The 25,792-nt window shown below is 32.8% G+C and overlaps 1 protein-coding gene and 1 non-coding gene across 2 annotated transcripts in view; one reads left to right on the forward strand and one right to left on the reverse strand.

The window, feature by feature from the left end:
- LOC125072192 (inactive ubiquitin carboxyl-terminal hydrolase MINDY-4B) overlaps positions 1-849 on the reverse strand; it is a 32,557-nt gene extending 31,708 nt beyond the window's left edge. Inside the window, exon 1 of the mRNA XM_047682725.1 lies at positions 766-849. Coding sequence (XP_047538681.1) covers positions 766-802 — 37 coding nt within the window. The 5' untranslated portion in view covers positions 803-849. The remainder of the gene's footprint in view (positions 1-765) is intronic.
- A 21,319-nt stretch (positions 850-22,168) lies between these two features.
- Positions 22,169-22,241, forward strand: Trnaf-gaa. The gene has a single exon. It is a non-coding gene; the product is annotated as a tRNA-Phe (tRNA).
- The last annotated feature ends 3,551 nt before the right edge of the window (positions 22,242-25,792 follow it).

Consider the following 25,792-nt stretch of genomic DNA (forward strand, 5'->3'; position numbering starts at 1 on the left):
GGGATTTTAGATTTTTATTTAGTATTTTTGTGTTACAAGGAGTAGTAAGCCAGTTAAACTACAGGCACAAGGAACATGACATCTTAACTCCCAAGGTTGGTGGATCATTGGCGATGTAAGGAATGGTTAATACTTCTTACAAAGCCAATAAAATGTCTATGGGTGGTGGAGATCAGGTGACTCATTTGCTTGTCCGTCTACCTATATTATATTTGAAAAAATATCACTTTACGATGATACGTACGTAATTATTGTTGTCAATGACGTGTAAATAATTTCTGACACTTCACGATCGTGTTTAGCGGTGAGTTTCGAACTTATTACAGAATAATGCCGCAGAGTTGATTTATTAGGTACGTTAAACGTCCGATTAATGTGGAAATACTAATCTTACTAATATTATAAATGCGAAAGGTTGGGTATATAGATGGATGCTTATTACTCAATCACACACGAACGGTTGATCGGGTCTAAATTAAATTTGGCACTGAGAGATTGTAGTCTATAAAAGCACATATAAAAGTTTTTATCCCTAACTCCCACACACGCGGGCAGAAACTAATTTAAATATGTTTGTGGGAAAATGTTTTTGATAATTTTATTGAATATTGCATTTTTTCCACATATATAATGTTATGTCAAAAAAATCGTTAAGTATTTATCATTTTCATGAATTGTATATTATTCACTACTAAAAATTTGAATATTCAGTTATATTTAATTGACTTCATTAATATAAATTATTAAAGTGAAATAAATATTTACCTTCAGTAATTCCTAAATCAGGCGACAGAAGCAGCATCCTCTTATCGAGTTCACCGTTCTCCAATTTCTTATCATTTTTCTCTGTTTTCATCGCTGCATAGTTCATTGCGGTTTTCGATATTGGCGTTTTGTTATACACGAGAAATTTCGTCAACTGATCCATTTTAATTATTTATTATAATTATACGCACAGTTTTATTTACAAGAACGTTGCTCTACTTAACGACGGAACTAAGATGCGGTGATAATGATAAAAAAATTGTGAAATTGAATTTTAATGAAAATATTTGATGATGTTTTAAAAGCGAATTTAGTAAATCGATATTCGGGGAACGACTGATTTTAAAATAATTGAATTGCAAATTCAAAAATTGATATGCAATGGAATATAACGAGAAAACGGTTTAGTTGATGATGTGGGCGAAAGTTATTCGAGTGAATAAGGTGCCTCAGATCGATAACTGTTCGTATGGTTGTTACGTGGAGGTGCAAATACTTTGTGCCGCTCGATTTGGCAAATTTAAACAAAAGCAATAAAGATAAAACGATGTGCAGGTGCGAACGCCGCAAATGGCGGAATAATTCTGTGAACGCCAACACAATGTGGCACAGAATGCTTATGCAAATCACAATTTGCGTTATTCGTATGGGCGCTTGCTTAAATATTCAGGTTTGCACGTGAAAATGGCAGGACCGTCGACGTTACAAATTGATTCAAATTTTTTCCTCTCCAGTCTATACTGCGTCAGAATTCAACGCCGAAAAATTCTTCGAGCTGGAAATTTTTTGCATTGCAAATTTTTCAAAAAAAAAACAAAAGAATTGAATATGTTTAAGCTTTTATATTATATTCGTAAGTGAAATTATTGTTAACAAAGATGTCCACAATAATCCAATACACGAAGATAAATGTGCTGACGTGTAATAATCTTGACGAAATAATAAATGGCCACTACTGTTTTCTCTGAGAGTAAATCCAAGTCATAAGCGAAACAAACGCAATTCCAAGCAATCTTGGAGCGAAATATACTGCTGATGTAAGTTATTTATTTCGTCATGGGATAATACAAGTATATCCCATAATCGCATCTATTTAGACCCTTTGCGGCTTCGAGGAAAAATACCGAAGAGTGACGTCCAATTTCAGACCCTATTTCTTATGTTCGTTTGCCCTTTTCCGACGATCTTTTTTATCTATAAATTAGTACAATTTGTTACATCTATCTCTTTATATTATGACGTGTCGAGTGAAAGGAACATCCATTAGTATTAAGTACACTATTATCTTTTAATGAATAGCCGGTTAATAACTATATAGGTTTCATTAATTCAGTTTATAGGATTTAGAAACTTTAAAAGATGGAGTTTAAAACTCGCGCAATCATGCAACTTCTAGTCCATTGTAATTTGAATTAAAATATAGTAGCCATCTTATTACCAATAAACAAAATTGTATTAATTATAGAAACAGTTTGAAAATAAATGAATGGGTCAGTTGACTCATATCCAATCCATATGGTTTTCGTTTGAGTTAAAAACACAATCCACTAAAAAGGTTTAAAATTCAACCGCAAGATTTTACTCAATTATACAAACAAGCTAAGTAAAATATCTCTATTATAAAGCTGTAAAATATAAAGTACTGTTAATACTACCAATTAACTACGAACGGTACCTACTATTTAGTTTATGGTATGTTATATATACGCATATAGGTAGTTGTTAACTTTGCAGTTTGTCAGTATGCACTTGTAAGCGAGCTTATCGCGCTGAACTTTGACAGTGACATGTATAGAGCGCTCGAGTAGTTTTGATATACAATGTAATCATAAATAATTTTATTATCATGTATTTTACGTTGAAAAACAATTCATATTTTGTTGAATTTACCACGTACTTCATATAGAGGAGGTTTTTTTTACTGTTTAATTTGTACTATCCTTTTGAATCGCTCTGTTTATTAATAAAAATCCCATTAAAATCTGTTTCATAGCTTATAAGTTGCGTACAGACGGAGGTAAGGGGACTTTGTTTTATACTATGCTATGCAGAGATATACACATAAAAACACATTAGCTTTGAGTTTTGAGGTCATGTTTGTAACTGTTATATAAGAGTTTTATATTACATTATGTGTCCTAAATAGTATTAATACGTTTTCGATGTCATAAAATACTAAAATTGATGACTAAAAAGGAGATTTATCGGTGGAAAAAAATACATTAGCCGCCATTTTGAACGAGACATCAAATAAATGTCTGTGAAATAATGCTATGTTTTTAATATATGTGCTATGTGACTACTTTGTTTTTACGGTAGTATAATTGTTGTTTCAATTTAATGTTAGCTTTCAGAGTTAAGTTATATTTTTTTAATTTAGGTTATTTTTTCAACACTCAATGTTAATCAGTCACAGTATATTTCGAATTTAGAATGATTTGTAATTGGTACACACCACTAACTAGCTAGCTATCATTAGCACTCACTATATTCTCTACTTCCATCCATTAGCTATATGTATTATATATGAGATGCATACACTCGTATATATACATTTAAATACGTAGAGAAATGTTTCATAGTTTGCATTGACTAACAAAACATATAATATTACATATAACATTACATACATACATTTTTTACATTAGCAGCCTGTAAATTTCCCACTGCTGGGCTAAAGGCCTCCTCTTCATTTGAGGAGAAGGTTTGGAGCATATTCCACCACGCTGCTCCAATGCGGGTTGGTGGAATACACATGTGGCAGAATTTCGTTGAAATTAGACACATGCAGGTTTCCTCGCGATGTTTTCCTTCACCGCCGAGCACGAGATGAATTATAAACACAAATTAAGCACATGAAAATTCAGTGTTGCCTGCCTGCCTTGAACTCGAAATTATCGATTAAGATGCACGCGTTCTAACCACTGGGCCATCTCGGCTTACATATAACATTTTGATCAATTAGCATTTTCAGTCATTATATAGTTTTGCATATACTGAAGATTAATTCTAATTCTAACTGGATGGCTACGCAACGATAACAAATGATAGCCTCACCTTTGATTTGTTTTATTATTGGAAGCCCGTCCGGGTAGGTACCACCCATCAGATATTCTACTGCCAAATAGCAATGCTAAGTGTTATTGGACTACAATGGCTTAAAGGGTGCAATCACCCTTCCAGTCCCAGTGTAACCCGCACAAGGGTCATATCTTAGTTCCCAAGGTTGGTGGCCCATTTGCGTTGTAAAGAATGGTTATTTTTTCTTTCAGCACCAATGTCTATGAGCGCTCGTGACCATTTACTATCAGGTACATAAATAATAATAAAAAAATCTTAAGGACGAATGAAAAAAGCATTAATTTTGACAATATTTCAAGAAATTTCTTAGAATCAATTTTAGATATAGGTTGGTTTAAAGAATGATAGCCGAAATTTTTCTTTATATAAAATTATTATTAGCTCTACTCCTCAACAGTTAGATCGATTTCATTGTTTTTTTTTTTTGTGTGAAGTCAGTTCATGAATTGCTTAGATAGGACATGGCAAGTGACGCTGCGAACGGGAAGTTAAAAAATTTTTATTCACCCGGTGAATTTGAGACCACTAGCTACACATAGTAGCTGCCCACCATAAGTGATTTTATATATATTTTTGGTATAATAGTTTAGTGATCAGAGTATAGCCAAATAAGAGGTTATATAATTATTTTTGATATATGACAATAAATGATAATAATTATGCTTCGGTATGGTGTTGAATTTAAATCTGATATTAATGATATGGTATGTGTGTGTTTTTTTCTATAGGAGTAATGTTTGTGTGTGTGTGTGGGTGCGTAGATGTGATTTACATTTTTTTATTACCAATTACGAATAAATGTAACATTTTAATGGTGGCTCGGATGAATGAAATACATATATCCCATACAAAATGAACGAGTTCTTATAGATGCGGGAATTAACAGAGTTTTTACTGTAATTAGTGTTCGGGCCTATACAATTATACTTGTAGGGTGAGAGAGGATAAAAGATCAGGGCAATCTATTTATTTTTCCTCTTAGAATAAAACTAGTGTAATATTGAACCAGTGTAACTCCAGACTCATGGGACATAACATCTTAACCCCAATATTTGTAACGCATTGACGATATAAGGATAGTTGATATATGTAACATACTATATTTTAGAAAAACGTACATTTTCTTTGTTGTGATCAGGAAACAAATGATGAGCGTTTTTATATCTATCGCAGATTTCGCATTCATTGCCATGAAAGTAATTAAGTTGTCAAAATATGACTCTGTTAAGTTGTGTTTGGCGAAAGCATCCTGTTTTGGTTCACTTGCAGTCTATTCCAATCGGAAGAGGAACAGATCTTAATACAGCTTAGATTTACATATTCCATGGAATTTGTTAAAAGCATTTCTTCCTTTATATATATTTTTTGTATAGCAACACTGTCCCACTTATCTAATACTGTCTGACTCCAATAACATATAGCAATAATATAACGACAATCACGGTTGTTTTACTGATGTTTATTTTAAAGAATAAACATCAGTCAAACAAGAAATTCAGGTCTTTAAGAAATTTCAAGGAATCTAGACATGAACTGTTGCTTCTCAATATATTCTTTAATATTGAGTTTGTTCAGAAAAATATTAATGATTTTGTAAGAATCATTCATAGCATTGGTACAAGGAATAAACAAAAAATTATTAGGAACTCCTTTTACTCGACTGCATAGTTAGAAACTTTTTCGTGGGTCAATGTATTCGGTATTACAACAAGAGCCTAGAAAACGTTAAAAATACCACTGTCGCCAAATTTAGAATTAGTAAGTTTTTGTTTGATAGCACACCTTAGGAATTAATCGATCGTGCTTAGGCTGTTTCTTTGTGTTATTGCATATACGTACACAATTACACCTTGTCAAAAAAAAATTATAGCTGAAAAATTCGCCGGTTGTTCTCCTGTCAGGGTATTTACTTTTCCGAGCCGCTAGTAGTTTTTAATTACCAATCAAACAACTGTAATGCTTCTATATTGAATGAGGGAATTTAATTTAAATGGAACCATGTCATGATACCTCTTTGAAACAGGAATGTCCAAATCCGTCTTTACAATTATGAAGGATTTATGCTCGAATATACTTTAAAAAAGTATAAGCATTCGTAAAAACATCCGTATCATAGCAGTCGGATAAAAATGCCGTTATAATGAATATCATAGATTGTTCAAGAGCTTTACTAACGATATCATGTCAATTCAATCGCTTAGCTGTTAACTTAGCTTTATTCCTGCCGTAGTTAGAAGAGGTTATTCATAATCACTCATAACACATGTTAAGTTAGCTGACGTCACTAGTGATGGATTGTGAAATGTTCATAACGACCTAGTTTAGATGCTGACGTGTATAACTACTTACGTCACGTTTTTGCGAACTAGTGATAGAGTATAGTCATCATCAGATGTATAAATCTTATCGTGTTTTTTTATTAAACAAATATTTTTTTTATCAATAAATTACCACAAAAGCAATTTACATTAAACTTACAGAAGAAAATCCAGCGCGTTTTGGATAATTTGGTATGATGAATATTATATAAAATATTAAACTAGCTGGTCACCTTAAGGAATATGTTGGTAAAGGAGGTGTATTATTCAATACAAGACTATGTAAGTTTAAATAAAAAGCGTGGAGTTCCACTTGTTGACTTCCAGGCAGTATGCATTATATACATAGATATATAATTGTATTTAACTAATATGACTTTGTAATTTAAAATTGTAAAAGATTAACTACTGAGTTTCTTGCCGGTTCTCCTCGGTAGAGTCTGCATTCCGAACCGGTGGTAGCTTTTCTTATACATGTATGTAATAAAGTTTGTTAAATGACTATTCTAATTGAATAAAGAATATTTTGATTTGGGAAAACCTCCCAATAAACTATAAGTCAAGACTACAAAAGAAAAAACAATGATTTTTCATTCAATATTCCACAAAGCAGTGATCTCTTTTGTTATTATTTCGTATCAGAAATGTAGTCATTAGTAAGATAAATATAAAAGTAATTTTTTTATGCTGCATGTGGACGGACAAATGGACTAACTCATAGTAAGTGTTCACCAGCGTTCATACACAATGGCGCTGCAAGAAATATTAAACATTCCTTACATCACCAATGCACCACCAACCTTGAGATCTATTACCAACTTTGATCTATACTATCTTATGTGGCTGTAGTTACACTGGCTCACTCACCCTTCAAACTGAATCACAACAAAACTAAGTATTGCTGTTTGGGGGTAGAATATCTGAGTGGTCGGTACCTATCCAGACAAGCTTGCACAAAGCCCTACCACCATTAAAGTAGTTCGTAGGATAGTAATTTTAACATTTAAACCATTAAAACTGTGTTCCAATAGTTAGTCTAGAATTAAACATAATTAGAATAATTAATGAAATAAATTTAAATCAGTAACTGATTGTTCAGTGTAAATATTAGCCTTTGAATAAAATTTATTATTTATGTAATTTTTGATGAGTTTAATGTGACTGAATTAATAATTTTTTGTAATATAAGTATAAATATTGGACAACATCACATACATTACTCTGATCCCAATGTAAGTAGCTAAAGCACTTGTGCTATGGAAATTAGAAGTAACGATGGTACCATAAACACCCAGATCCACGACAACATAGAAAACTAACGAACTTTTTCTACATCGACTCGGCCGGGAATCGAACCCGGGACCTCGGCGTGGTGTACCCATAAAAACTGATCTGAACTGATCCCAATGTAAGTAGCTAAAGCACTTGTGCTATGGAAATTAGAAGTAACGATGGTACCATAAACACCCAGATCCACGACAACATAGAAAACTAACGAACTTTTTCTACATCGACTCGGCCGGGAATCGAACCCGGGACCTCGGCGTGGTGTACCCATAAAAACCGGTGTACACAGTTCTCGACCACGGAGGTCGCCATTTTGTGTATTTAGTGTTCTATTTAAGTTAATAAAAATATTGTATTCAATACTTTCCGGGTCGGTGGCAGCTTTATATTTAATTCAACAGTGTAAGATGATTCAAAAGTGCTAAGCATACTTGAAGAAATAATATTCCGATTACGATTTCGGTTTTGGTCGTGGGAATATTGTATTTTGAAAATCAGTTGTCTTGAAATACAAAAGATTATTATAGCCGTTGGGGCAAGAAGGTTCTTAGGAGTGGAGACCGCGAATCGGCAAGCATAGTAAGCGTAGGACGCCCTGCGGCACGGTGGAGCGACGATATACGGAAAGTGGCTGGTAGAACATGGCAGAGACCTGCGTCCAGCAGTGGAGTAACACAGGCTGATCATGATGATGATTATATAATGTTTCCCCTTAAAGAGGTGAGAGCATCTAGAGCATCCCACCAAACTGTAAAGAAAAAACAATTACATGAAAATACTCTAATACAAGCGAGTCACATATTGATAGTTTAAGTTTAGTTCAAAGTCTGATAAGAAAGGTATACTAATCTGTCAGCTTGTGTGCTGCGGTTAGCCCTAGGGACTGGTAGAAAATGGTAGAAAAAAAGTGATTCGGCCTCGTCAGATATTTAGAGGGTATGTCAGAAATTGAGAGGGGTGTACTGTTAACTCTAAAAATGCTATGACTCAAAAGACTGACGATTCGAAAGTGACGTTAACTCGTAGAGAATTTTTGAAAATGCCAAAAAATAAAATCTTCGTATCGAAATACTCGAGCGTGTCAGATTTTTAAACAGATGGTTCAGCTGTACTAGCAAAAAACCTGGCGATTATTTTGAGAAGTATTTTTCATCTGACGGTTAGAAATATATATATATAGGTATTTAACTCATTGACATAATATCTCTATACTCATTTTGTGCCTGTGTTGTCAGAGGAGGAGGATTCTCCTAAGGAAATTTGAATTTATGGAATTCAAAGATATATAAATATTTGTAAGTGAAAAAAATAATATATGCTGAAAAAGTCAATCATCATACTCCAGCAGCAAGCACATAACTTTATACACGATTTTGGCTACTTCGGCTTTTGGGTATCGGCAAATTATATTAGTTTCTAAATAAAAATCAACAACGCTCAAGAATGTCCAGATGTCGTTCAAGACGACGTCCTGCCACTTTGTACGCTCAGAACACACGAATCGTCAGATTATGGAACAGTACACTCTCCACCTATTAATAAATTAATCCACCATTAATGCGTTTGAGTATTTCTGATCAACGATTATTTTATACTACAACCCGATATTACATATGATGAAGGTACTCTTGAGTATGCATGGAATTAGTTTAATCCGCTGCACTCTAGAAGTTAGTTGTTTTGGAGTACTCAAATCTATACAGCATTTGCAACAATTTGAGTGTTACAGATGATCCCAACCTGTATATTTAATACATTACATTTATAAATTTAACTCTCATCACACTCAAAGAAGTTTTCAAACTCACTCCCAAAAATAAAAGTTATTCCAAAGTAGATTTTTAATATTTCACCCAAATAAAGATAAAACAATCTTGGAAAAATTTCGGTACATGAGAGTGGTTAGCAATGTTTAATTTTGTCACTTTAGAGTCATAGTGTCATGTTATCCAAATCCATCGCCATCGGCTTCAATTATTTATTTGTAGGTACATATTATATTATTAATAGATTGATAGATTTTAAGGCACTTTCAGCAACGTGATTACACAATACGTTATATAATAATCGAATTCATAACGAATACTTCTTATTTTAAATCAAAATAAATTCAAATACGCTGAAAAGATTAATGGGATTATTTGACATGAAACGTTTCGTCCATGCCATAATTTGTCGCAAATTGATTTCATGTTAAAACCTATAATTTTCAATAAACCACGATATAAATAGGCAATTAGGTCGCTCGGTGACCTATTAATTAGTAGTATAGTAACCCTTGTAATAAAATACATCAATGTTAAAACCGCGGTTTTGAATTTGTGACGTAACTTACGATAGGTTTATATTATAAAGCAAACTCTGTCCGATGGTCTATTCAGCTATCCTTTGAATGTCGTAACAGTTTTTCATTTAATATTGGCAATGGAATTTGGAGCCGAGATGGCCCAGTGGTTAGAACGCGTTCATCTTAGGCAGACACCACTGAATTTTCATATGCTTAATTTGTGTTCGTGTTCATCTCGTGCTCGGCGGTGAAGGAAATCATCGTGAGGAAGCTTGTATGTGTCTAATTTCAACGAAATTCTGCCACATGTGTATTCCACCAACCTGCATTGGCGTGGTGGAATATGCTCCAAACCTTCTCCTCAAGGGAGAGGAGGTCTTAGCCCAGCAGTGGGAAATTAACAGGCTGCTAATGTAAAAAAAGTAATGTATACAAACTAGCACCCACTTTATATTATACCGCCAAACAACAATACTTTGTGTTGTTGCGTTCTAGATTAAAGAGTGAGTGAACTATTGTAACATGCACAAAGGACCTTAGATACACAAAGTTGGTGGCAGGTAAGCAGGTATTCCGCCTACTGATATGACAAAAATATAACCGGCAACACTAAAGACTTCATTTAATGACAATGGCAATGAAACAAATGAACGTTCACAATAATCGTGTTTGAACCCAAACAGTCTTACATTATGGAAATAATTTTGAGGGACTGTGCCCTTCAATTTCCCTTCCCTCTAATTGTGTCTATTTATAAAAATGCCAATTTTTAATAAAATAAAAATCAACGTGTAACTAATTTCCAACTTAAATATTTACATCATCTTGGAATCGTACTTTATATAATTTAATGTGCACTTACCTTTGTCTCGTTTAAGCGTCTCGTTATTCTGAGAAAGATAATTAAGAATGCAATCTGATTTCTTTGGATTCTGTGCCACATTGAGTTTCACGTTTTTCCAACTACTCCCCGGACTACTCATATTAGTGCAGTGTACATGTTTACGTGTTACTAAGCACAATCTAAGCGTATACTACTTTCGACGAAAGTGTCCGTGTGAATAAACTCAATCCAAACTTGAGTCAGTATTGTATCTATAGATAGTTTTACACGAGGTGTTAAAAACATCACTTTTCTTTTTGTTATATAACGCCTGAACAGTTTTGATACATTTTAGAAGATAATATAGTTTGAATGAAATTAAATTATATATTTTTAGTCTTATAAACTTTTGCATGTATAATGATTTGATTAATGTCATATTGGTTTATAATCCATGATTTTGTATGTTTGAAAATTCTATCTAGTTTTACGAAACAAACAAATAATTAACATAATCAAGATCCTAGAGGGTAAGATAGATATAACAGTAGTTCTTGTTCTCTTAACACTGAAAATTTCTATTAATAAACTGTACGAGGTGGTAAAGAAAACCCTTGAAAAACTAATGGATCCGGATAAATTCTACATAATCCTTAGTTTACAGTTAACTACTCGGAATACTTGGAATATAAGCTCTTAGCATTTTTATTTTTTACAGTAATTGTAACTTAATTAAACAAACAGTTATTATTTTAATATACATTTCACAGTATGTGAACAATTTTATTAAAATATCAATTTGTATAATCCGAATTAAATAAAAGCGTCGTAATTCATCTTGCAGTTCTCATACTTACCTAATTACATACATACTTAAAGATATATTTTAAATTTAGCTAATTCGATGAATTCAATTTTTTTAAAATAAAAAGCAATGGGATTATAATTCCAACTAAACCTTTTCTAGTTCATCAAGGTATTTTCCCTTGTGTAGCGTGTTGTGTAGTGTATAAATGCGTTTTACAGATAGCACGTTACAATGTAGCGATCGATAATTATAAGCGATGCCAAATATCAAGACTTACTTATCAATCTCTAAATCGACCTGAGTGTCGTTTTATAGTATCATTTCAAGGTTCCCTGGCTGCCATTATGACGACCGAATTGAACACGATTTGAGTGCTCGAAGTCATTAGCGAGTAACAATCGCGAAATGAGTAGCTATTTTGCATGTTTTTATTCGAATTTTAATGGACGTATCAGAGGCTAGAATGTAAGCTATGGAAAAATAATACGACCTTTTCTTTGTGTAACATAATAGGTTGGTTTTGTTTGGATGATTTCTTGTAGTGAATAGCGTTATTTTTAGTAAGCAGAGTGCTCTATGTATGTGTAAGTCAAATATTAAACTTACAATATCAGTGTTGACTGCATCTGAGAGTATTTACCTCGAGTAACGAGTTAGTCGTAATCGCAGTAAGCTTTATAATTATAGCTATATATATAAGCAAAGTGAAATATTTAATTATATATCTTATATCTTTATAACGCGGCTTAAGTTCGCGTGATATATTTTATTCGCTTACGCAGCGTCGTCTGACTGTCGCACTATTTTCACCTTACGCAGCTTCTGTGAAGATACGGATGATAATTATGTTTTGGCTGACAATTAAAATGTAAATAAAACGCACTTAGCCTTTTAGCGCTTGTTCCCAAGTGAAATACCTTAAAAAATTTAATAAAAGGAAATATTCGTGGATTTTTTTCGACAGTCGAGTTTTTCGTTCAGTTACTTTTAAGTGTCGACAAGAGATAGTCGATGGAGAAAATACATCCGTTGTGTCCTTATAAGGAGAATATTTGGAGTTAAAATCTGCGATGCTCCATTGCTGTTGGTAAACATAGAAATGTATATATAGAAATGATCTTCATCCTACATTTACAGGTTTCGCCGAGCGTGACATGAATTACAAACACAAATTAGCATACGAAAATTTCAGGGAGCGTGCTCGGTTTGGTCAACAATCTTCAGTTAAACGTTAGATGTTCCAACCACTGAGCAATCTCGGCTCACACCTATCGAAACGCCGGAAAAAATAAAAAAGTCACAATCGCTTGTGGGATTTACAAATATATTATATAAATTGTATAACAAGTACAGCCTGAAAGAGTCCGTCCGCTCGGTAGTTCTTAAGATTATTCCACCAAGATGCTTAGCTGCATGTTGGTTGATATAAGTACATGAGGTAGAGTACAGTATAAACGTTGGTCTGGTCACGATATTTCTTTTGAATTCCGAGCACGATGTATGTAAGTGTACTCATGTGTTCCAATCGAAGTAGCTAAGCTACTAATCATAGTTTGAGACTTGGGGTTTCGGTTGTTTTGTGCTAGTTTTCCGTGTCATAGACTATGTAAAGCAATATGGCAATATTAAATCCAAGATGGCGGATATCACTGTTATAATACTCGAAGGAACTAAATTAATCATGTCTATAATGTATTGAAGGATGTTTTAACTACTAGTTTCTATAACATATTTATACTATTATTATAAATATATATGTAACATTTGTTAAGCTTTCACGGCCGAACCAATGATCGAATTAAAAAAAAATTGATTTAATGAGATAGAATGAAGTAAGTTTTAGCCAAACGCAAGGAAATAAGATAGTTTTTAAACCTTACACCTAACAACCAACCCCTAAAACGGAATATAACATAACATAACATAAGCAGCCCGTAAATGTCCCACTGCTGGGATAAAGGCCTCCTCTCCCTTTGAGGAGAAGGTTTGGAGCATATTCCACCACGCTGCTCCAATGCGGGTTGGCGGAATACACATGTGGCAGAATTTCGTTGAAATTAGACACATGCAGGTTTCCTCACGATGTTTTCCTTCACCGCCGAGCACGAGATGAATTATAAACACAAATTAAGCACATGAAATTTCAGTGGTGCCTGCCTGGGCTTGAACCCGAAATCATCGGTTAAGATGCACGCGTTCTAACCACTGGGCCATCTCGGCTCAAACGGAATATTAATAGACATTAATGTTTTTTGCTACATCGCTTATTAAAGGTTATATCAAAGTTTACTCTTTAAAATTTTATTTTATAAATTTAATTAAATTAAAAATTTTAATGAAAGAATAATTTTTAATAGCTTTAAATTTAAATAAGTAAATCACATTCGAATTAAGTATAAACGAACAAAAATTTAAATTGATATAATTAATTCCTCCGTCTGACCCGACCAATTTTCTATAGACGGGCTTAAAAGTTTACCGAATTTATGAAAGCGGGGAAACAAGACAATCTGACAAATAGACATGGTAGGATTATAAAGGCTTTTTATTTGATTATAAAATCACAAATGGATGAATCGCTTGAAAGACAAATATATTTAAATCGGTACCTCTTTAATAATGTTAGAAATACTAACATGTCTTTTATGTTGGAAAATATAATAATAATTGACCAAAATAAATGACCAAAGCCGGGCTTTCATGTTGAAAGCCCGGCTTTGGTCATGTAAAATAAAATAAAAATAAACAAATACGGTTCATCCTTTACTTTCAATATAGCATATAAGTTTTTCACAAACTTTGATCTATAATTTATCGAAATGATTATTTGGCAAACTTTCTGAAGGCAGGTAAACGTCAAACATGGCCCGGTGAACAGTCATGTCATTAAATGTTATGGATTTATAATCGAAATATCTCGATAAAGCGAATAATGCACCGCCGGTGCGAGACCGTCACTTTTGCGAAAATCCAATTTTTCAGGAGAAGCATTGACAACTTTGACATTCTAAGCGTCGCCGTGATTCGCGCCGAAACCGTAATGACACTCACGCCATCTTACGGAATCTATGTGTTACGGTTATTGCACCAAGAAAAGGGTTGTTTCAGACACTTATTACTTACACTTCTCGTACCGGGGTTGCAATATGTTGTCGACTAAAAAATTATTATGTTCTAACGATTTAACGATATTCAAGTTAATGCTCCTTCTCGTATGCCCCGTATAAAAGCATATAACTTATTTAATATTCCTACATTTCAATCAAACTAAGGCCATAACGCTGCTGTTCCAAGGCTCTGTAGACAATATAACATACTTTCTAGAAATAATAATGACCTCGATATTCATCGTTACATTTTGTCCAAATTCAGTGTGTCTAACTAAACTTTAAACCTAATACAAAAAAAAAAATTAATAAGCTATTCTTAATTCTTAAGTTACTTATTTATATTAGTTTTTTACTGCTACGTATATATATTTTTTTTCACTTTTTATCTTAATTGTATTTAAATTATTATTTAGTGCACGCCGTGGTCTCTTATAATTGAAGGAGCGCACAACTTGTAACCCTTATATTGTTTAATTTTAAGAATATGTATTTAGTGTGTATCTTTTGTTGGACATACGAGAATTAAATAAATAAATCTATAATTGTGGGTAGGTTTCGATCGGATCAAGAGCCGAGATGGCCCAGTGGTTAGAACGCGTGCATCTTAACCGATGATTTCGGGTTCAAACTCAGGCAGGCACCACTGAATTTTCATGAGCTTAATTTGTATTTATAATTAATCTTTTATGCACTTAATTGTTTTACAATTCGTGCTCGGCGGTGAAGGAAAACATCGTGAGGAAACCAGCATGGAGCAGCGTGGTGGAATATGCTCTAAACCTTCTCCTAAAAGGGAGAGGAGGCCTTTAGTAGTGGGACAATTAACAGGCTGCTAATGCTAATAAAAAAAAAATGTACGGGTCTATCGTAGACACACGATATTATTAACATAGAAGATAGTTTGCAAGTAACAAAGTTGGATAAATACCTCGTCTCCCGTTTCTCTGCAATACAATATACTATTCTTGAGATGATGAATTATTGGCAAGCGATTGACTTACAAGTATATGTAATATCGAAGCGGGTCACGACGTCCTCGCATCGATAAATGTTTATTGTGTAAGCTGATTTGAACTAAGAAATTGTTCAAGTGGAAAAGTTATTAAATTTCAATATATACATAGATTTGAAACTTATCGTATATATCGTATTTGGATGTTTCGTGGTAATTGATTTTTTAATGACGTCATCTATATCTATCAATAGTATAAGATAATATTATTCCGTTTTTGTCTGCAATATTGCTTTGTTCTAAGCTACGCAATGGATTTAGTTTTTTTTTTTAAATGGTTTAACTGTAACGATGTTTTCTCAAGGAAAAAAATTATATAGGCTTAAATGGCTTCGCAGGTTAAACCTTAGGCGATAAATCAAAATAAAAAAATAGAAAGTTTTAGGTCTTAAAAATACACAATTTTTATCTATTATAGATAAGTAAAACATTACAGTATAACGAGTTGAAGAAAATTATCTTTACTACTTAAATTATTTATCTTGGGCATGTAATAAAGATGATACTTTAGAAGATATGACCAAATCGAAATTTCATGCAAAAAAATCCTTGAAATAGGAAGAGCACTATCAAAAAATATATAAATATATAATATTTTATTTATAATGTATCTTTACTTGGTGGTAGGACTTTGTGCAATCCCGGCTGGGTAGTTACCACCCACTCATCAGACATTCTACCGCCAAACAGCAGTACTCAGTATTGTAGTGTTCCGTTTCGAAGGGTGAGTGTAACTACAGGCACAAGGGACATAACATCCTAGTTCCCAAGTTTAGTGATGCATTGGTTGATGTAAGGAATGCTTCATATTTCTTACAGCGCCTTAGTCTACGCCGATACCATTAAAAAAAAATCTGTATAACACTGTCTGTTAGCTCTTCATGTTGGGGCAATGTATACGTTTTTACAACAGGATCCCAGAAAACGTTCAAAATTATTCAGTTATAAATTATAAAAAGAGCGTTTGTGTGCTAAAGGATAAAGGATTACAACTCTAATGACTTTTTAGTTGACTGCACACGTTGGGAATGAAATGATCGCCTCCAGGTTGTTTCAAATAACTAAAATATAATTAAATAATAATTATATTTTAGTACATGCAATTTGGAAAAAAAAAAACAAAAAAAAAATATCGCGCTGAGTTTCTTTCGCCGGTTCTTCTCAGGTCCGAGGTGTTAATTCCGAACCGGTGGTAGATTTTTGACGATCAATAAGAATTCTATACTGAATAAAGATTTTTGACTTTGACTTGTTCGTGTGCGAATTCATTGGTCGCTAGTATTATAAACAAAAGCTTCGTATCGATTTGAAAAATATGTTAAACATGTCCGACGTAGCGAGCTATTCACGTTGGTAGATAAATACGTATATATATACGTTTTCGATTCACGCAGTATCAAAATAACGTGAAAATTAGCGTCAACGTTAAAGACACGTAATTTTTCAAAGTAACTAATAAACTGGTTCGTACGTGAGCGAAATCTGTAGCGCCGTACAAATGTTTCGACTCAATCAACGTCGTTCCCGTCACCTCTATTTATTATCAGCTTTACCTGCTTCTCTTATGTATATATGTACAAATATACATATTATATAATCATTAGATTATGTACAACTATAGTATGTATAACTGTTTTTGTTATAAAGGTAGGCTGATTATGAAATAGGCCTACACATGGTGACGGTGGTCACCACAGACACTTATAATTGTTACGATAAGAAATAGTATGTGATAAATAAAATAGTATATATTACATAGAATTTATTGGAATAATGCAGTTTTCGTTCCTACCCAGACAGGCTTTAAAAAAACCCCCTACGTACTAAATATGTTTAGCTTCCTTCGTTGTCTAATTACTCTAGCTTATGTGGATGCAAATTATGCGTTCCAGATTCGAATTAAAAGTGGAACCAATTTTTTTTTTTTTTCAAAGTAACCGACATTTACAGAATTCATAATTCATATATAAAAAAAACTCAAAGGTCTTAAATCACGTGTTTTAATTTGATGAATAATACTGTATTTAAACCCATGAACATTTCAAATGAGTTTACCGTAAACATAAACCCTCATTCAGCGATATATTTGATAGGCTTACATAAATTCTCAAGTGTGAGGACGGTCGTTGCTGTATATAATACCCATTAAGACTTTTAATGTATCTATTGTTACGTAATAACTTATAGGGTAGATTAAGAATCGGTTGCTATATTTACATATTAAAAAACAAAGTCTCCCCAACGCGTCATTTGAGTGATTCATTAGAAGTATTAGTGTTTGAAATAGGGTAATAATTATTAAAAATGTCGGAAGAAATCAAACAGACTGAGAGTAAAGTAAACGGATAGTTTTCTATAAACATTTTTTTTATATATATTTATTCAAAACTGTGAGAAGTTTGAAAATATATTTAGACGGATACGATATTTCCTTATAAAATTAAATACAATGCATTTAACACAATACAATTGATTAAATACCTCAAGAGTTATCGTAAATTAAAAGCAACGTGCGAAAATTTAAATTAAATATTCTGTTATTATTAGAGTGGCATTAATTTATTTTTCTATCGCCTTATTTATTCAGGAATGATCCTAAATACCTTACAAACTTTTTCTTTTATATTTGGTATAAAGTTTTGAAATCCATTAGCAGAAATGTTTTCCAAGTTTTATATTTTTAATACTTATGACTAAAATAAACCTTTATGTATATATAAAAGCGAAATACCACTTACTGAGCAATCACGAAACCTCAGAAACTATAACACCTACAAACATGAATTTTGGCACGTAGGATCCTTATAGGGCGTAAACATCCGCTAAGAATGGATTTTAAGAAACTCTACCCCTAAGGGGGTAAAACGGGCGAGTAAAGGCGCGGGTTCAACTAGTAGTATATAAGCTTAGGAGGAAGAAATTTAGCAGTGTTATATTGCTTTTACTAGCTATCATTAGTTTGTCCTTGAAATAAATTGTCTAATCTTAAAATAGGATTATTGGTTTTCCTATAATTAAATATACAATTTTAAGTACAAAATTATATTTATACTGTATTTATATAGATGCAAGTTTCAATGCTAATTTGTACGCAGTTGTAGTTCATTCAATCGCAAATGTATGCCCACTTCAACTGTAAGTTCTTAAGAATTTAAAATTAGTTCCGCGCCTTCAAAGCGGAGGCAGGCTTTACGACCCATAAACACTAAAATTGCATTTAGTTTTGATTCGAGTTACGTGAGACTATGATACTTTTGCGGAGTACTTTGTACCATTAATGGTTATGTTTTGTTTTGAAAAGTTTTGTATTTGAATTAATTTGACACTTGGGAACAGAATTAAGAACGTGTGTTTTAGATTAGTTGAATCCGCAGTGATGTTTATAAAACTTATTAATTTCTCAGAGATATGTATTATATTATATGGGTATGTCTGTATGTATTATATTTGAATAAGTTTACATGTATTAGACATAGCTATTTATGTATGTATTTATTTATATTTATGTGTGTATCGTGTATTATTTAAATCCAGTATATTATTTATTCGCAATTATTTTTAATTACATGAAAATTGTATTCCTTCCCACATTTATTCGTCTCTCCAAAGGTTGCCTGGAAGAGATCGCTGTTTCAGCGATAAGGCCGCCATTTTGCGTTCATGCCGCTTTTGTTTATTCGATATATAATAATTAGTTTTAAGTATTGGTGCAATAACGAAGAAATAATAAGATGCACATGTACCTGAATTCTAAATAAATATTAAATAGACTATAATACCTTTTCTAGAGATTCAAGTTTATGGCTTGACAAATGTCATCAAAATCGGTTCAGTGGTTAAATGCATGCCTTGCAGAAAGACTGACATCGTTACTGTATAATATTAGTATGAATGAGTAAATGTTATCTAAATTATAAATGTCTCCTTTATTATAGTTATCAGATTTAGCCTTAAAATAAATAAATATTGGACAACATCACATACATTACTCTGATCCCAATGTAAGTAGCTAAAGCACTTGTGTTATGGAAAATCCGAAGTAAGGACGGTACCACAAAAACCCAGACCCAAGACAACATAGAAAACTAATGAACTTTTTCTACATCGACTCGGCCGGGAATCGAACCCGGGACCTCGGAGTGGCGTACCCGTGAAAACCGGTGTACACACTACTCGACCACGGAGGTCGTCAATATTAATACCAATTAAATATTCAAAATATACATAAATTTAACAAGTAACCAATTAAGTTACTTAGTTGAACAGGCACGCCCTATTCGTGTATGTAATGTACATATATGAAGTGTAATGTATCTCTCCTAGGAATTTTAAGGAAATTGCTTTAACATGAGATAGCATTGTAGGCAGGAAATTACTGGAAATACTTACATATAGATACCTAGTTGTCGACTGCGGGTCCACCTCGCGTTTTAGGGTTGGTTATTAGGTTTTGGGTATAAAAAAAGTCTACGTCCTTCGTTGAGGTTCGAGCTTCATAACATATTTCATAAAATTCGGTTTTGGTTTGGCCGTCCTCAAAAATAAAATATATGGGGTTACCAAAATAAATATGACTATAATTAAATATTACTATTAGCTAAGTACTCTTTCATGTGGTTTGGCACTTTACAAAAAATTAGCCCTTCGAAATTTCGAAATTCGAAATTCGAAAAAAAAGAATTTCGATTTTAAAGGTGCGTTAATCAGTGTAAGCAATACATAAGATGATTTAAATATGTTATCAGGAAGGTGACAGTTGATTGTCAGGTAGCTCATTTGCAATTCTGCCATTACATGTTTGATACAAAGAAATATATTAACAATGTTGATTTAGTGCCAAAGTAGACCAATGTTTTGGCCCAATATTTGGCGTATTGGTTGAGTTATATTTTATCATTCTTATGTTTTCAATAGCAATAGCTGGTAAATACATAAAATTTTAAACTTAAGATGCAGCGCCTCTCAGAGAAAGTTTTAGTATAAAATATTGTCATATATATATTATCAGAATTGCGTATTCTCGTATTTTATATAGCATCTATAATATAGCAATGACAACGGAATTGAATAAATGACAAATTAACTATACTTGCATTGTAAGACTGTCAATAACGCAATGCCAACAATATTAACGACGGTGAGAAATCTTTCTCAAAATGTATACTTAAATGCTTAAATGCTATATTCATAATTATAATATAGTTCATACTAGCGACCCGCCCCGTCTTCGCACGGGTGTAATGCTGATACAAAACGTTCACAGCTGTTCGGTCATTTAACAATTGCTTGGTTGGTAAGAGCAAAAATTGTGTTTCTATACTATATTGTGCATGTATTATACATATAAATTTAAAACCTTCCTATTAAATAAATCTATCTAAAAAAAAAAACCGTATCAAATTACATAAAGTAATTGTATATATCTAAGCGTATATAGGGACAGACCACTGTAAGCGACTTTGTTTTATACTATATATAATACACTCCTTTTAATGCAATAGGTGAGAAAACAGACAAATGGACCACCTGGTGGTAAGTGGTCACTATCGTCCATAGACATTAGCTCTTTATGAAATAGTAAAAAATCCTTTCATCACATCAATGCGTCGCTCAACTTGGAACCTATATCCCTTATGTAGTTACACTGGCTCACTCACCTAAACCTAATACAAGAAATACTAAGTATTGCTGTTTGGTGGTAGAATATCTGATGAGTAGGTGGTACCTACCCAGATAGGCTTCCACACAAATTACCATCGTGTAAAAGTACTCTGGAGATCAATAACTATTTTGATGAGTAATCAAAACTTTAGCAAATATAAATCCGAAAATCGAAATCTAGTCCGATACGAGGCCAAGAAACCATTTCGTTCAAAATAATAACACTTCAGATACTGTTGTTCTAGAGATTCTCGATAAATCTGGATTACACCAGTTTCGACCAGCTTCAACATTAAATTTCCTAATAATGAATGTTTTATTTAAACTTTCCAAATTTTGATTACAACGATCGAGTAATTTATTAAGGATGTGCCAAAATCAACTTTGAATAACTAACGAATCGTTGAAAGCATTATTAATAAAAGTCGATTAACCCGTCAAGTCATTCAGGTTAAGTGTCTTAAAAACGGCTATCGAGAGCGTTTCATCAAAAAGCAATTTCCATTAAGTGTTTACTATTCGTTTTGAATTCAGATTAAGTATTTTATTTAAAAGCTTTAAGATAGTTAGTTGCACACTGTTTATTAAGTTTCTATATACGTATTGCATTTAACTTTATTGGTATAGAGTTTATTTGATTTGAACAAGCTTATATTACTACGAGTCCGATTTGAGCAAATATTTGTTATCGATAAAGGCTGGCTATAGCCTACGGGGCGGAAAAGAGTTTTTTCAATATCGACTTGGTAGTTGGGTTATATGGCAAGTGATTACTGTCAATAGATATTAGCATCGTATACATTTTTAAGTATTTCTTATATTGCCAAAGCGACACCAACCTAGCGAAAGAAGATATTACGTGCCTTGTGACTGTAGTTACACTGGCTGACTCTCTCTTTCTCTCTTCAAATCGGAATACAAACAATACTACCAGGTATGAAGTTTAAAGTTTAATTTTCTGGTAAGTGTAAAAGTGTAATTTAATTGTGAACTAATATTTCGAGCATCATCTTATCGCCGAAATAGCTCAGTTGGGAGAGCGTTAGACTGAAGATCTAAAGGTCCCTGGTTCGATCCCGGGTTTCGGCAATTTGTTTTGATAAAATTTCAAAACTATGACAACACCGTATCTTTTTTTATATATTTTCAACAAATTGAAGTACAAGTTCTTTAAGCATAAGAGGCACACAAAGTTCCCTTTTTTTTTTAAATATAATTTTTTTAAGAATTTTACCATTTAAGTATATTGACAGTACAGATCATAAAATTAAAAAAAAAAATACAAAATTTAGTTTAATTACGCTATCACTTCATAAAATCATCAAGAATTTTTGCATACACTGTGAATGCTACAGAACAGGTCATGAAGTAGCTAACACTTCACCTTCCAATACGCGGGCGGAAACTACTACTATATAAGGCAGAGGATTTTGTTTCTTTGTTTGTATTTTAGTACGTACTTATCTAAAGAACTGCTGGTCCGATTTGAGAAAATATTTCTACAATAGATAGTGCATTTATTGAAGAAGGTTTAAGATTGCGTCACACATTATTAAAGGGGCTTTACGGTGACGTTTAATGTGCATGAAACCGCAAGGAGCATCTCGTTTAGGTCTTATTATACTGTCCACACTTTGTAGGGCTTTGGGCGTCTGGGTACACCTACTGATCACATATTTTAACGCTGAACAACAATACTCAGTATTGTTGCGTTTCGGTTTGTTTTGTAAACGAGTCAGTGTAGCTACAGGCATAAGGAACTTCAGATTTTATATCCCTAAGCTGATGGCGCTTTACCGATATAAGGAATTATTTCTTATAGACACAGATCAATGTATATAGGCGTTAGGGACCAGTTATTATTGACTAGTTCGCTTACTATATACAAATAGTAGCGTTATATTTGTGCATCAGGTGGTCGTGTAACTTCTGAACGAATTGATTGATTGATTTCATATTATTCCACAATATATTCCTTTAATTTTCCTCTTCATACTAATTCCTCCCATTCAGAAGATTCCAGAACGGCTGTTGTATACAAATATATAATAAATACGTTTTTGTTTTAAAAAAAAACGACTGTGCACGTTTCGTGTCGTTCTTGGAAGCCGCTTTCCGAAACGGTGGTAGTCGAAATATTGACGAATCAAAAATGGTTTTACGTTATTCATAAAAATATACGTTTTGAACTCTATAAGCAATACTTTATCTTAAATTATGGAATGTATTGATTCGGGACGTCTTATTTAAGGGTTAATTAAAGGTTACATAATCTGTCTGAAATCACAGCCCAATCTTCAAAGTCATTAAGCTATGGACCCACTTATAATCGCGGAAATACGATGGTCCACATTAATATCCGAAGTGGAAAGGGATCGGAAACCATTAGCCAACACAAATATCGATTAAGTCATATAATTATCACAAATGGATGCTCAATTATATTAAAGAGGTTGAGTTTTTGTAAGACTCTAGATTTATGCAGTTACATTAGCAGCCTGTAAATTTCCCACTGCTGGGCTAAGGCTTCCTCTTCTTTTGTGGAGAAGGTTTGGAGCATAATCCACCACGCTGCTCCAATGCGGGTTGGTGGAATACACATGTGGCAGGATTTCGTTGAAATTAGACACATGTAGGTTTTCCTCACGATGTTTTCCTTCACCGCCGAGCACGAAAAACAATACATAAAAATTCAGTGGTCTGCCTGGATTTGAAACCGAAATCATCGGTTAAGATGCATGCGTCCTGACCACTGGGCCATCTCGGCTTTATCTAGAATTTATTAAATTTCAATAAACGTCACTGATTCGTTAGCTAATTTTCTAAAATTAAAATCGAGTTCTAAATTTAAAATTTTATACATTAGAAAAAGAGATGACATAAACTTAACGGCTTTTTTTTAATTCATAAAAACAATTAAGAAATTACTGCTTTGATTATTTAAATATTTATATACTGTAATACACGATTAGAATAATTCTGTTAGAACGCAGAAGACTATCGTGAGATATAAAAATGTAATATGACACATTAACTAAAAAAATACTATGGCATTTGAATTACGTGTATACGTATCAAAGTAGCGTATCATCGTAAATCGGTTTCAAACATTTCACAAGTGAAATACCAAATGGACTGTAGTTTCAACTTTTGAGGTCCAAATTCCCAATTCCACTATACAGCCATCTTCAAATTCGTTCAAACTTAAACGAATACATCTGAACTACATCTTGCGCAACTAAGATTAAATCAGTTCACAAGGTCGACGATCGTGTGGAAATAGCTTACGTTACTAATATTGACCAAGATAGCTTTTATCCATATTATATAGTCCTACATTACCAAATACGAAAGAGTTTTTACATACTAAAAACACACTAACGTATGAGAAACAGATGTGTAAACTATGTCACATGAATGACTTAAACAGCAAGTCTAAATCATCATTACCGAAGTTACTTGCAAAATTGTAGTGACCCAATGATGTTAGAAGTGTTGTAAAATTCGGAGAAGATAACAAAAACAAAATTCCTGGTTATATTTAGTAAAACTGGTATAGTTTAAACTATACCAGTGCTGGTTTCACATTAAATTTAATATTGTTATTTTAAATAGACAATTAAAAAGTACATGTATAAAGTTGAGTGAATTAGATTTTTTAAAACAAACTTTTTTAAACAGTCATGATAGCAAAACACGCTTTTTAAAAAAAATCAACATCCAAGTCGAAAAAAATATAATAATAAAAAAAAAAAACAAAAGAATCTTAGCGATGCATCGTTTATGAGGAAATGTATCTAAGATATATTTACAAGTATTACGTTTTTGGACCTATATAACGTTGGCTTTTGTAAATGAATATTTGAGTCTTATCCAAATATCTTCAATCTTTGACCAAGAGCTTGCATATTTTGCGAACGCTAAGCGAAAATGCGGGTTCTTTGTTTCAAAATAAATGAGTTGTGAAGACGTTGAGATTTAAGGAAACAGCAATTTGGAGAAGCAATTTCTGTTACCAGTAACCCTGAAGTGCACTTTTATCCGATGCGAATGTAAATCTATATAAATTTTTCTTTCAAACTAAAGTACTTCATATTTTACAGTTAGTATTTAAGCTTTTGCACGATATAGAAGTAATTTTAAATAACGCTTCTTAGGTAAATCATTTGGATATCGTTTTAAGTAGTATTGTAATTAATAAATGCATAATATTTTTATAAGGGACGAAAACTATACATGACCTTGAAATTGGAACCATCTCTGGCTCTGAATGACGTAGACAATCAGTAGTACGCCAAGGAGAAGCGTAAAATAATATTAGGCATAAAATCTCGATTTCTTTAAAAAAAAAGATTAAAAATAAAATCTATAAATTTAAAAGAACTACGTTATCCCAAAATTGTCTTTTCTCTGAGAAACTTTTTATATCCAGGAATAGTAACTTCAAGACCCAAAATAAAAACAAACGGACCTTATGCTGAGAAATATATGTAGCTATAGTTTATGGCAAGTGAGTAAAAGTAAAATATTGTCGATCTCGTTGGTCTAGTGTTTAGTTTATACATCTGCAGATCTCGAGGTTTTGAGCTGAGGTTAGTGTTAATATAATGGTATACCTATGTGGTGTTTACTATGCTCAC

This window comes from Vanessa atalanta, chromosome 2, assembly GCF_905147765.1.
Source record: "Vanessa atalanta chromosome 2, ilVanAtal1.2, whole genome shotgun sequence".
NCBI classification, from domain to species: Eukaryota; Metazoa; Arthropoda; class Insecta; order Lepidoptera; family Nymphalidae; genus Vanessa; species Vanessa atalanta.